General features: G+C 53.7%; 1 protein-coding gene across 3 annotated transcripts in view; it reads left to right on the forward strand.

Moving 5' to 3' along the window:
• The window catches only part of CCDC57 (coiled-coil domain containing 57), a 98,908-nt gene that overhangs the window by 56,166 nt on the left and 29,002 nt on the right, over window positions 1-13,740 (forward strand). For 2 of the 3 annotated variants that reach the window (XM_017524753.2, XM_037737152.1), the window contains 2 exons: window positions 4,238-4,438; window positions 9,895-10,108. In XM_017524753.2, the coding sequence (XP_017380242.2) occupies window positions 4,238-4,438; window positions 9,895-10,108 (415 nt within the window). The other variant, XM_037737153.1, reaches the window with a different exon arrangement.

The raw sequence follows: 13,740 nt of genomic DNA on the forward strand, positions 1-13,740 counted from the left end.
ACCCAAATAGAAACCCTGTACCATAACCACACAGCAGGATTGCCCCTTCCCTGCCTCCCAGCCTCTAAACATTCTATTACCAGCGCCTTTCTACCTACCCAAATAGAAACCCTGTACCATAACCACACAGCAGGATTGCCCCTTCCCTGCCTCCCAGCCTCTAAACATTCTATTACCAGAGCCTTTCTACACACCCCAAATAGAAACCCTGTACCATAACCACACAGCAGGATCACCCCTTCCCTGCTTCCCAGCCTCTAGGAGCCACCATTCTTTTCTCATCCCAATACATTTGTCTACTGTAGGGACCTCGTAGTAACAAAATCTTACAATTGTTGTCCTTTGGAACTGGCTTCTTTGATTGAGTGGAACGTTTTCAGGGTGCAGGTGTGTCGGCTCTGTGCATGTCAGAACCTCCCTGCTCCACGGCTGACTGACAGTCCTCTGTATGGCTGGGCCAAGTTTTGTTTCTCATTCATGACTGGTGGACACTTGAGTTGTTTCCATTATTTGGCTTATGCACAGTGCTGCTGTGAGCATTCCGTGCAAGTTCCTGTGGGGACTACGTGCTCAGTTCTCCTGGGGGTGCACCTAGGAGTGGAACCGCCCTGTCAGACAGTGACTGTGTTTAACCCTTTGAGGCAGCACTGCACTGTTTTCCCTGGCAGCCGCACCATTTTGCCTTGTCACCAGCGCTGTGTGAGGGTTCCGGTTACCCGTCCCCACCAACACCAGCTGTTTTCTGGCTGTGATGCTGGTCATCCTGGTGGGAGAAAAGTGGGACCTCTCTGTGGTTTTGATTTGCATTTTCCTGATGACTCATGATGTCAAGCATAATCTCACCTGCTTCTTGGTCAGTCATTTGTCTTCTTTGGAGAAACGTCCATTGGGATCCCTTGCCCAGTTATTTGTCTTTTTTTTTTTTTGATACGGAGTTTCACTCTTGTTGACCAAGCTGGAGTACAACAGTGCAATCTTGGCTTACCGCAACCTCCACCTCCCAGGTTCAAGTGGTTCTCCTGCCTCAGCCTCTGAAGTAGCTGGGACTACAGCCATGCGCCACCACACCTGGCTAATGTTTTTTTTTTTTTTTGTATTTTTAGTAGAGACGGGGTTTCTCCATGTTTGTCAGGCTGGTCTTGAACTCCCAACCTCAGGTGATCCACCCACCTTGGCCTCCCAAAGTGCTGGGATTACAGCCTTGAGCCACCGTGCCTGGCAGGGTTATCTGTCTTTGTATTGTTGAGTTGTAAGAATTATTTTTATATTCCAGATATAAGCCCATTATTAGATATATGATTTGCTACATTTTACTCTCATTCTTTGACTTGTCTTTTCACTTTCTCTCTCTCTCTCTCTCTCTTTTTTTTTTTTGAGATAGAATCTCACTCTGTTGCCCAGGCTGGAGTACAGTGGTACAATTTCAGATCCCTCCAACCTCTGCCTCCCGTGTTCAAACAATTCTCATGCCTCAGCCTCCTGAGTAGTTTGGATTACAGGTGCAAGCCACCACGCTTGGCTAATTTTTGTATTTTTAGTAGAGAAGGGGTTTCACCATGTTGGCCAAGCTGGTCTCAAACTCCTGACCTCGGGTGATTGTCCCGCCTCCACCTCCCAAAGTGCTGGGATTATAGGGGTGAGCCACTGCGCCTGGCCTGTCTTTTCACTTTCTTGATGGTGTCCTTTGAAGGTCACGAAATGTTCCCAGTTTTGATCCAGTCCAGTTGATTATGTCTCCTGTTGCTTGTGCTTCTGAATTGTGCTGTCCTTATCCTGTTGCCTTTGTTCCTTGTGAGGTGACATAGCGAGGGGACCTTTGCAAGCCTCTCGCATCCATAAATATGTAAATCCCTTTCCCAGCAGCACTGCTTCTTCCCTGTGCAGAACATCTCTCTAGGAACAGAAAGCATTCCAGACTTCCCGTCTGCTGAGGGAGTGAGCAGTGCTCCAGAAACTCGATGCCTTTTTTTTTTAATCTTCCTAATGTGTGACTGATTGATTGATTGAAAATGACAAATATAGGCCAAGCGCAGCAGCTCACACCTGTAATCCCAGCACTTTGGGAGGCCAAGGCAGACGGACCACTTGAGGTCAGGAGTTCGAGACCAACCTGACCAACATGGAGAAATCCCATCTCTACTAAAAATACAAAATTAGCTGGGCGTGGTGGTGCATGTCTGTAGTCCCAGCTACTCGGGAGGCTGAGGCAGGAGACTCGCTTGAATCACTGTGCAGGAGGTGGAGGCGGCAGTGAGCTGAGACCGTGCCACTGCACTTCAACTCCAGCCTGGCAACAGAGCGAGACTCCGTCTCAAAACAAAGAAAGAAAGAAAATGACAACTGTAAGTTGTATATGTCCATGGCACATGATGTGACGTTTTGAAACACGCCCACACTGTGGAATGGCCAAATGAGGCTGATCGCTACGTGCATTTCTCCTCACGTCTGTCATTTTCCAGCGACGCCTGGCGTCTCACCTTGACTGAAATGTGGCCTTGTTGTTGCAGTGCAGAGACACGTGGCCACTCTCCATTTCTGTCCGTGGGGCTGAAGCTCCACGTGCCTATGAGGGGCTCCAGATCTCTCATGCTTTGCAGCTGCTGATTCCCCATTTCCCCCACACAAATGCTACAGACAAGAAATAAACATTTAAATACAGCTTTCAGGCTGCTCACAGTGGCGCACACCTGTAATCGCAACACTTTGGGAGGCTGAAGCAGGAAGATCACTTGAGCCCAGGAGTTAGAGACTAGCCTGGCAACATCGGGAGACCCTCTTTCTACAAAAAATAAATGAAGGCTGGGCACAGTGGCTCATGCCTGTAATCTCCACACTGTGGGAAGGTGAGGTAGGAGGACTGAGCTGAGCAGTTTGAAACCAGCCTGGGCAACACAGCAAGACCCCATCTGTACTAAAAACCAAAATAGTTAGCCAAGCATGGTGGTGCATCTGTAGTCCCAGCTACTCGGGAGGCTGAGGATTACTTGAGCCCAGGTGGTCGAGGCTGCAGTGAGCCATGATCACACCACTGCACCCCCGCCTGAGCGACAGAGCAAGACCCTGTCTCTAAAAAGAAAAATAGGCTGGATGCAGTAGTGCACACCTGTGATCCCAACACTGGGAGGCCGAAGCAGAAGGATCGCTTGAGCCCGGGAGTTTGAGACCAGCTTAGGCAACAAAGTAAGATGCTGTCTGAATAAAATAAGTAAATAGGGCCGGGCGTAGTGGCTCATGCCTGTAATCCAAGCACTTTGGAGGCCAAGGAGGGCGGATTAGCTGAAGTCGGGAGTTCAAGACCAGCCTGACCAACATGGTGAAACCCCGTCTTAAAAAACAATAGTAAATAAATAAAAATAAATACAAGATTTTAATTTTGCCTTGGTTAATCATAGATGATTTGATTATCTATGATAATAGATACATTCACCTTGAAATATTTTTGTTTGGTTGGGTTTTTACTTAGCAGTGTCTATAAATGAAATGATAACCTTTATTTGGGTGTAGGTGACAAATTCAAAAATAAAATATTCATAAGGAATTCACCGTAGGAGTCCCTGGAATAGGGAAAGTAATATTTTATGTTCCTGGGAATGAGGCAGGAAGGCTCTGGTACGGGGAGGCGTGCGTCTTTCTCACCTGCTCTGCTCTTCTTCCTTCTCGCCAGGACTGGCACAGTCAGTGAAAGGCAGTGAGAGTCAGAGGCCAGCCCAGGCCCCAGGGTGGGTCTCATGGCCAGCCTGCAGCCTCCCTCTCCCTGCCCCCATTCACCCAGCCTCTTGTCGGCCTCCACCTGCCCTCTGACCTCCTGGCCTGCCTCCCTCTGGCCTCCCCATCTCTGTCGCCTTGATTAGCAGAAGAGAACAATCTACACTTCCTGCTGGTTACTTGCAATTCTGGAGGCCTTTGTTTCTCCCTGGGAGGAGGGCTCAGGAAGGGGTTTTGAGGCGCCCCGCCTCTGTCCATGCATGGATCCTCTCCACCAGCCTAGGACTCCAGAGCAGGGCACAGGGGAGCCGCTGGGGCCAGCTGGGCACGGTGGGAGGAGCAGCAGCCTCGGTGTGGGGCGGAGGGCTGCGGGCATTTGTGTCCAGCTGGGTAGGAGGCCCTGACCCCTGACCCCTGACCCCGGCTCCCCTGTGCTTTGCTTGCACTTAAGTGCTTCCTGTCGGTTCCCGAGGACCTGCTCCAGCCCAGGCCATGGCCTCAGTCCTAACACTGCCTGTGAAATGGCTCCTAGGTGCTGCAGGAACCCGTAGAGCCGGCTGCTCTGCAGCTCGAGCTTCCCCGTGAGGTGGACCAGGTACACCTGGAGGTTTTGGAGCTGCAGAAGCAGGTGGCTGAGCTGGGGAAGCATCTCAGGATAGCCCACCACTGGGGAGCGGAGCCTTCAGGAAGGAAGCAGCCCTCAGCCTTGGACGCCGTGGTCCTCGGGAGAGAGGTGGGTGCCCGCCAGCTCCTCCTGCCACCCGCCTGCTCCTCCTGCCACCCGCCTCTCGGGGCTCCTGCTGCAGAGGCCGTCCTTGCCTGTGCTCTGCCGGCAGTGCTGTCTGTGTGCCCTGGGAGCTTCGGTGGGACGAGGGCTGCAGCGAAGGCCGTGCCTGGAAGTGGGCCCTGCTCCACCTTTTCTCCCTCTTCCCCCACCTTCTTCCTCTGCCCACTTCCTCTTCTCCTGCTCCTTCACCTTGACACACTGTTGGTGGGGGCGGCCCATCCGAGTCCTCGCTCCAGCTAACAGCGTCTTGTGTTGGAAACTCACTCGTTGAAGGCAGCTCATGTCTGCTTTAATACAGGTCCTTGACCGCCTGCTGAGGGGTATCTGCACAGCCCTGCCTGCCCCATGCCGAGCAGTGGGTCCTCTCTGGGTTGGGGAGGCACATGTCCCTCACTGCTGCGTTCAGAGCCACGCAGCTGCTCCAGGCCATGGCTGTCCCATCCTGGTCCTAGTCAGGCCCTTGGCCCCGAGGGACTGATCTCCAGCTCCATGGCTGGGTTTGAGCCATAGCTCTGAGCTGTGGAGAGGGCCCCAGGCCCTGATTCTGCTGCTTGGCAGAGCCCACCAGCAGGGCCCACTTCTTCCTACCTAAGGCCAGAGGAAAAGGCTGTGAAGGACAGGCTGCCCAGCCTCCCTGACTGTGTACCCCAGACTGTTGGTAACTGGGGTAACTGTAGTGGGGCACCCTGTTGCTCCCCCACGCGTCTCCCGCCCACCTGGGCGCTGCGTTGCTCCCCCACGCCTCTCCCGCCCACCCGGGCACCCTGTCGCTCTCCCACACTTCTTTTACCCTCCTGAGCACCGTGTGTTCTAGGACACGGCGGGCGCCCCCTTGGGCAGCGAGGGGCCCCAGGAGCTCTAACTGGCAACACTTTCGTAGCCCACTGTCTTCCCACTTGTTTAGAGGGAAGGGACAATAATTTATACAAATAAGCAGAATTTTACCTTTTTTATTTGAGATAGAGCCTCTCTCTGTCGCCCAGGCTGGAGTGCAGTGGCATGATCTCAGCTCACTGCAGCCTCCACCTTCTGGGTTCAAGCATTTCTCCCACCACAGCCTCCCAAGTAGCTGGGATTATAGGCACCCACCACCACACCTGCCTAATTTTTGTATTTTCAGTGAAGACGACATTTCACCATGTTGGCCGGGCTGGTTTTGAACTCCTGGTCTCAAGTGATCTGCCTACCTCGGCCTCCCAAAGTGCTGGGATTACAGGCATGGGCCACCGGGCCTTGCCCAAAAGCAGAATTGTACGTTGAGGAATTAAATCCCACAGTAGGCAGACTGGGAGCTGAAGCCACCTGCAGCCCAATTCCGGTTATTGGCGCACAGGCACAGGCAAGGCCAACACTCTGGGCTTCTGTGTCTACCTGCATGGATGCGGCCGTTGGGCTGCAGGCTCCTCTTGGGTCTGAGCGGCCTGTGACCTAGGCAGCAAGTGAGTGGCCCACCACGGCTCTGTCCTCTGCCAAGCAGCACGGCAGAGCCCCTGGAGGCGAGGGCAGGCCCAGGTCCTTGCTGCTTGCCGCTGGAAAGAGCCCAGATGGAGAAGGGAGGCAGGAAGGTGGTGCTGCTGGCTGCATCAGGGCTGGGCCCTCAGGGAGAGGATAAATGTGTCCGTTATGTTGGATGTAGAGAGACGTGGTTAGAGCTGTCTGTGTACCTAATCCCTGCTCTGTCCCCTGAGAGGGCCTGCAGCCTGGACTCAGCCGGTTGTTCCTGCTCTGCTCACTAGAGCCCCGGAGCTCCAGCACAGAGGCAGGTTTGGAGGGCACTGGAACTAGCTGAAAGGGGTCACCACCGACCAGATCTAGGCCAACAGGCAGTGATGTTGAAGACCACAGTCCACTGACCCAACCAGGAAATCATGGGTCCATGCCAGTAGCAGTGGACAGATCAGTCCAGGGAACGGGGAGCTCCTCACACGAGGGTGCCAGCCAAGGACGAAGATGGGAACAGTGCGCTGGGCGATCACAGATGGGCACTGACTCAGAGGGATTCCCATCGGACGGTGGGAAGCAGCATCTCCCCACACATGACTTCTTATTTCCAAGGGAAATGCTGACTTTCAGTGGAGCAGCCTGTTGGACCCCAGCTTACCTGAGTGGTCAGAACTCCCATCGCCGGTGCTGGGATGCGCTGAGGTCACGTGCCTCTGGGCGGGTCGCACGGAGACGGCACAGACTGACTCCTGGGGTCCCTGCCAAAAATGCAGAACCTGAGCTGAAGCACAAGGAAGCCTCAGGCAGGCCCAAACAGAGGAACATGTGCAGATTAGCTGTCTAGTTGCTCAGTGGGCAGCCAAACGCACAGGGAAGCTGGAGAGCCACTCCAGTTAGGAGACCTGGGAGACCCCACATAGAAACGCCACTTGGGCTGGGTGTGGTGGCTAAAGCCTATAATCCCAGCACTTTGGGAGGCCGAGGTGTATGAATCATTTGAGGTCAGGGGTTCGAGACCAGCCTGGCTAACATGGTGAAACCTTGTCTCTACTAAAAATTCAAAAAATTAGCCAGGCATGGTGGTACGCACCTGTAATCCCAGCTACTGGGAGGCTAAGGCCGGAGAATCGCTTGAACCTGAGGCAGAGGTTGCAGTGAGCCAAGATTGCACCACTACCCTCCAGCCTGGGTGACTGAGTGAGACTCCATCCCAAAAAAAAAAAAGAAATGCCATGTGGGACCCTGGATCCTGCACAGGAGAAACAGGCATCAGGGCATTATCTGGACAATTGGTGACATTTGCACACGGGCCATGGACCAGGTCACATGTTGTGTGCACCCACCCAAGTACTGAGGCATGACGTGGCATCTTGTACCTCCTGTCGTCCAGGAAGCCTGTGCAGGGCGGGTGAGGAAGTGCACGGGGGCCCAGGGACTGTCCCACAGCACCCCTGACAAAAACTGGTCCCCTTCCCTGGCCCCAGCCAAGGAGCCACGAGTGCAAAGCTGGGGCCAGGTGTGTGCGGAGGCACGTGTCCCCCTTCTCCCGTGGTAGAGGGAGAGCCTGTGGATGACGGCGGGGCGCTCTGCTCCCAGGCAGGCCCCACTGGGCTGGGTTTGGGCTTCCCTGGCTACACCACCCACATCAGCTGCCCCTAGTCCTTAAAACTTAAAACTTTCCCAGGCACTGGCCGCCTGGGCAGAGTTGAGCGATGTGTTATGTCCCTGGGTCCACTGGGGGGCAGTATCGGCCATGGCGTTGGCGCGGGCTCTGCCGGGAGGTGTTGGAGTGCCCGCATGGGGAGGTGAGTGCCGGCCAGGCTTGATGGAACCCCCTGTGCCAGGCTCAGGCCTCAGCCTCTGAGAAGGACTTCTCTGTGGTCACTCACTCACATATGTCCTTAAGACATGAAGACATTTCAGCAGACCAAACTTTCCTTAATTGCCTTCTAATTGTCCAGATACATGGAGACATTTTCCCCTCACCAGGGGGTACAGGGGGAGTCCCAGGCATTGGGGCAGATGGGTGGACAGCTACTGCTACTCCGCTAGGGGAGGTGGCCCCTGGAGCACACAGTGGTTAAGATATTCCTGAGTGTATCTCAGGCTGGAGAAATCTTATTTTGTGGAAAGATTTTAGAGAATCATCAAAATAAACTTTTACTAAATAAAATTTGACCAGAAACTGAATCCAAGAGAGGTAGGATCATTCACCACCTTCCCTGCAGGGCACTGTGTGCAGAATCACATGGCTAGGACATGGGCCATGAGCCATGCCCTCCTTTGTGTGCCTCTGTGGTCAATGGCAAGAAGGCCACTCAGAGCCCCTCGAGCCTGGTACCAGCCACAAGGGCCCGGGGCAACATCAGGCCATCTTTGCCAGGAGATGGGACTGCTTTTGAAGAGGAAATTTTCTCTTCAATCTCTTAAGTGTTTTGAGATTTGCAAAGTCCGTTTTCAGGACTGTTCTTTCCTCAGTTAAAGTAACAAAATAACCCAGTGTGTTCCTGTAGAAGACCCAGAGCTTCAGAACCAGACTTGGGATTCTCACCTGCCTGGCCGCCCTCCCCCAGCTCCAGGCCATCTGCCGACTGTTTTACCAACAGGCATCCCTTCCTCGGGATCTGCTTTGGCCTCTCCCAGGCCCAAGAGCCCATTCCTGTCCATCCTGGCAGGGCCATGAGTGCGCCCTCCTCCGCACTTGCCAACCGTCGGGGAGAGAGTTGCTCCCAGGGCAGGCACAAGGCCCACTCTCTGGAGGAAGCCAGTCGGGACTCAGGCCCTCCCTGGGGCTGCCCTGCACCTGGCCTCAGCTGGGGCCTGCAGCACCACAGAGTTTTCTCTGTCCAAGAGAAAGGCAGACGTCTTTCCTCTTTGCTATGTCATCCCTGTGGCCCCCGAGTGCCCCACACAAGCTTGTGACGAATGTCCGGAGGCACTGCATACAGTGGCCATGCCCCAGGCCATCCGAAGAACAGTAGCACCTGGAGTGCAGCAGCGCCTGCCAGCCCTGGAAAGACACACCAGAAAGCTGGCAGGAACAGGGCGTGCTGGCCTGTTCCAGGGACTCGGGAGCTCGAGTGGCCAGGGCACAGTGCAGCCTGGCTCCTCACAGGGGCCAGGAGTGGCATGGGGGAAGTAGGCCATCAGCTCCCATCTCACCAGGGCCTGGACATCAGTGGTTTTTCCTGGGCCCCCATTTTCAGTCCAGGCATCTCTTTGTGTTGGGACTGCACTCCGTAGCACTGGCATGGTGTGGGCCACGAGTTCAGACTGCACTGAGCAAGGACATCACGGTGCTTCCCAGGGGCTCAGATCTAGGGTTGGCCCAGGCCTGGGGTGCTGAGGGGGAGCCCAGCCAGCTCCACCACTGTCCCTGTGTCTGCGGCCTCCCTCTCCACTGCCTCTGTGCTCCCCCTGCGCCTGTCTCAGGCAGGTGGGAAGCCACAGCCAGGCTGTGGGGTGGTTAAGGGGTGTCCAGCCCGCAGGTTGGGAAAGGAGGGAGCCCGAGAAGTGGAGGAGGGCTGAGCCGCACCTGTGGGAGCTGCCCTGGGTCCTGGGACTGCTTGAGGCCGCCGCCCTCTCTCTGCTCTCCCTGGGGAGCTGCTGTGCTGGTTGGTTGTCCTCAGATTCTCATTGTGTTCACTTGAAAGACACAAAGGCATAGATGGCTAGAAGGCAGGAGCAGTGGGGAGGAGGCAGAGGGCGGTGAGAGCCTGGGAGCCTCCCTGGCCTGGGAGATTTTGTGGGCCTTTATCCTATTTGTGGAGGTGAAGGAACCCGCTGAAGCATTGTGAGCAGTGACCCTTTTTGTCTTTCTTTTAGAAGGACGTCACCCAGTGGTGGCCAGCAATGCCCACCGTGGGAGAGCAGGCGAGGAGGCTCAGTGGGCAGGCAGCCCTGGCATGCTCCCATGACAGCAGTCTCACAGGGCTATCTGCTTGTGGGTTTTGTTACAGAGCCTCTCTAAGGGAGGGCCTGTGGAGGCCAAGGACCAGGGGGAGTTTGTCCTGCACCTCCGGCCGGCGGCACAGCCCCCACAAACCTTATCTATGCACCAACTCCAGAGGAAGTTGAAGGAGGCAGCCAGAAAAATCCTCAGCCTCCGCCTGGAAAAGGAGCAGCTCATCGAGATGGGGAACAGGCTCCGTGCAGAGCTGGGACGCCATGAAGGTGGGTCTGGGAAGTGGGGGCCATGGCCTACGTACGGCCAGGTTCTGGGTGTGCGCCTGGGGTCAGCGGGTGGGCTCTGGCCGCAGCCTTCTTAGGAAGGCCTGAGTGAGCGCAGGAGCCCCTCTGTGAGCGCAGGAGCCCCTGTGTGAGGAGAGCCTCGTCAAAGGCCACTGCACAGAGCAGGGCCTGATCTCAGCCACGGGCGCTCTAGGAACCCACTTAGCTGGCAGCATTTGTGAGAACAACGCCACAGGTTACCAAAGCAGCTGGCGTTTGTGTGTGGCTCTGTGGTGAGCAGCAAAGATGGCCAAAGACTTCTCTAGATAAAGGCAACAGTGTCTCCTGAGGTGGAGGCTGGATCTGTTGGACACAGACACCCGGGCTGACTTCCTAAGAAAGGCAAGGGACACTGGCTTCATGGCTGAGTGTTTCAGTGAGTCACGCATCTGTTCATCTATCCATCTGTGCACCTACCTATCCATCCATCCATCCAACCATTTATCCCACCCACCCATCCATCTACCCATCCATTCACCCATCTACCCACCCGTTCATCCATTCACCCACTCATCCATCCACCTACCTTCCATCCACCCATCCACCCACGCACCCACCCACCTATCCACCCAACCACCCATCCATCCTTCATCCACCCACCCACTCATCCATCCACTTGTTCATCCACTCATCCACCTACCTATCCATCTGCCCACCCACCTATCTACCTACCCACACACCTATCCATCCATCCATCTATCCACCCAACTACTTAACCCACTTATCATCCCTTCACCCACCCACCCACCCATCCACCTATCTACCTACCCACACACCCACCCATCCATCCATCCTTCCATTCATCTATCCATGCATCCACCTATCCATTCATCCATCTGTTCATCCATCCGTCCATTCATTCATTCATCTAGCCACCTACCCATGCACCCACCTATCCATCCATTCATTTAACCACTTATTCCACCTACCTATCCATCCATTCACTTACCCATCCATCTGTTCAACCATCCAATCTTCCACACCCATCCACCCACCTACCCATTCGTATATCCATCTAGCCATCCAGTAGAGGAGCCCCTGCTGGGTGCCAGATACTTTCTGCCTTCTTCAGTTCCTATGTCACCAGGCCCAAATCCAGCTAAAGAGATGTCTCCTTGGCTGGGCTCATTGGCACGCTTATAATCCTAGCTACTCAGGAGGCTGAGGCCAGGGAATTGCTTGAACCTGGGAGGCGGAGGTTGCAGTGAGCTGAGATCACGCCCCTGCACTCCAGCCTGGGCTATGGAGCGAGACTCCATCTCAAAAAAATTCTGAAGTTTTACAAACCACCAAGGCATGGAAGGTCAGTGATCCACAGATTAGAACACCATTCCATTGTAAAACATCTCTAAGGAAAAGCGTCAAAGAGAAAAAGATAACGGACTGAGAAAATGTTTGTAAGATACCTGGTGATAAAAAGAGTCAATACCTCTGATGGAGCAGCTAGAGATCACAGATGCTGGGTGGGAGGGCAAGTCCCAGAAGAAACCTCTGTAACTGATGAGGACCTCGCTGGGCTCTCTGGGAACCCGGGAGCAGGAATTCAGCTGACAGCGATGTTCTTCTACGTCTCAGAGAGTCACATGCTGGGTGTTGAAGAGGGTGTGGGCACGTACCATCAAATGCCGATAGGAAGCCTTCCTGGAGAGCAGTTGGGCTGCACTGGTCCCATTTTTAAATGTTTGCACCCTTTGAATCAGCTATTTAAAAGAGATCCTGGCCGGGCGTGGTGGCTCACGCCTGTAATCCCAGCATTTTGAGAGGCCAACGCAGGTGGATCACCTGAGGCCAGGAGTTCAAGACCTGCGTGACCAACATGTGAAACTGCGTCTCTACTAAAAATAGAAAAATTAGCCGGGTGTGGTGGCGCGCACTGTAATCCCAGCTACTCTGGAGCCTGAGGCAGGAGAATCACATGAACCCAGGAGGTGGTGGTTGCAGTGAGCCGAGATCGTGCCACTGTACTCCAGCCTGGGTGACAGAGTGAGACTTCATCTCAAAAAAAAAAAAAAAAAATCCTATCCTGACAGACATGGAAACGATGTATGTACAAGGGCATTCTTAGCAGAATGTTTGCAACAGCAAGGACATAACTCAGAGTGATCTGAATGGGAACAATCCATCCTGAGGTGCTGGAGTCCAGACCCTGGAATGCCGTGCGGCCGTCGAGGTGCCAGGGTGAGCCAAGCCCTCACAGTGCTTTCCACACAGTCACCATGCAGGCCCGGCTGCCCACTAAGCTCCAGTCCGCTGTGGACTGACGCTTTTGTTGACTACTCTAAAAGTGTGGGGTGGTTCCTAACTACACTGAAAGCCCCTAGCGCTTATTCTCATTTTCGGTACCATGTCACATGGGCCTGCTGAGCACACTGCTGCATAGCAAGGTCTGGATGTGTCATCATGGAAAAGCAGCAGCCTGCAGGGGAATATGTTTAGACCAGCAAGCCAGCGCACAAAAGGGCATGTGTGTGTGTTCGTGCATATGCGTTTGTATGCGAGACTGTGTGTGTGCACACGCATTTGTATGTGAGACTGTGCACATGTGCATTTATATGAGACTGTGTGCACACGTGTTTTTGTGCAAGACTGTGCACACATGCGTTTGAGACTGTGTGCACAAACGTTTGTATTTGAGGCTGCACACGTGTTTGTATGCGAGACTTTGTGTGTGCACATGCATTTATATGCAAGACTGTGCACGTGTTTGTGTGCGAGACTGAGTGTGTGCACACGCATTTGTATGAGACTGTGCACGTGTGCATTTATGTGACTGTGTGTGCACGCGCATTTGTGTGCCAGACTGTGCACACATGCATTTGTATGACTGTGTGCACACACGTTTGTATTTGAGACTGTGTGTGCACATGTTTGTATTCGAGACTGTGCACACATTTGTATGAGAGACTGTGTTTGTGTGTGCACATGTATTTATATGCAAGACTGTATGCGCGTGCGTTTGTGTGCGAGACTTGTGCACACACATTTATGAGCGAGACTGCACACGTGTTTGTATGTTAGACTGTGTGTGTGCATCCACACACCCACAGGGAGGACTCAGTGGAAGTTTGTCCATTTCTTGGCAATTTAGAAAGGAGAATGAGAAGAGACTAATGGTTACTTTTGGCTTTGCTTTGATGATACCAAACATACTCCATTTCTTTCTTTTTGGGAAGGCCATCCTCCCCACCTCAGCACTGAGTCCTCAGCTGGCCATGGTGTCGTGCACCTGTAGTTCCAGCTACTTGGGAGACTGAGGTGTGAGGATTGCTTGAGCACAGTACGTCAGGGCTGCAGTGCGTATGATCATGGCATGGTTTCTGCTGTGAGGAAATCATGATTTCATGCCTGTGAAGAGTCATGGCACTCCAGCCCGGGCAACATAGGAGACCTAGTGTCTTTAAAAATTTTTAATAACTAAAAAGATGAGTCCGTATTGCAAAGGTTTAGGAAAGACTGGTCTATCTGCATTGTTTTTTGTTGTTGTTGTTTGTTTGTTTTTGTTTTTGTTTTTGTTTTTGTTTTTGTTTTTTTGGGACGGAGTTTCGCTCTTGTTACCCAGGCTGGAGTGCAATGGC

Source organism: Cebus imitator, unplaced genomic scaffold (genome assembly GCF_001604975.1).
Source record: "Cebus imitator isolate Cc_AM_T3 unplaced genomic scaffold, Cebus_imitator-1.0 Scaffold36, whole genome shotgun sequence".
Lineage (NCBI taxonomy): Eukaryota > Metazoa > Chordata > Mammalia > Primates > Cebidae > Cebus > Cebus imitator.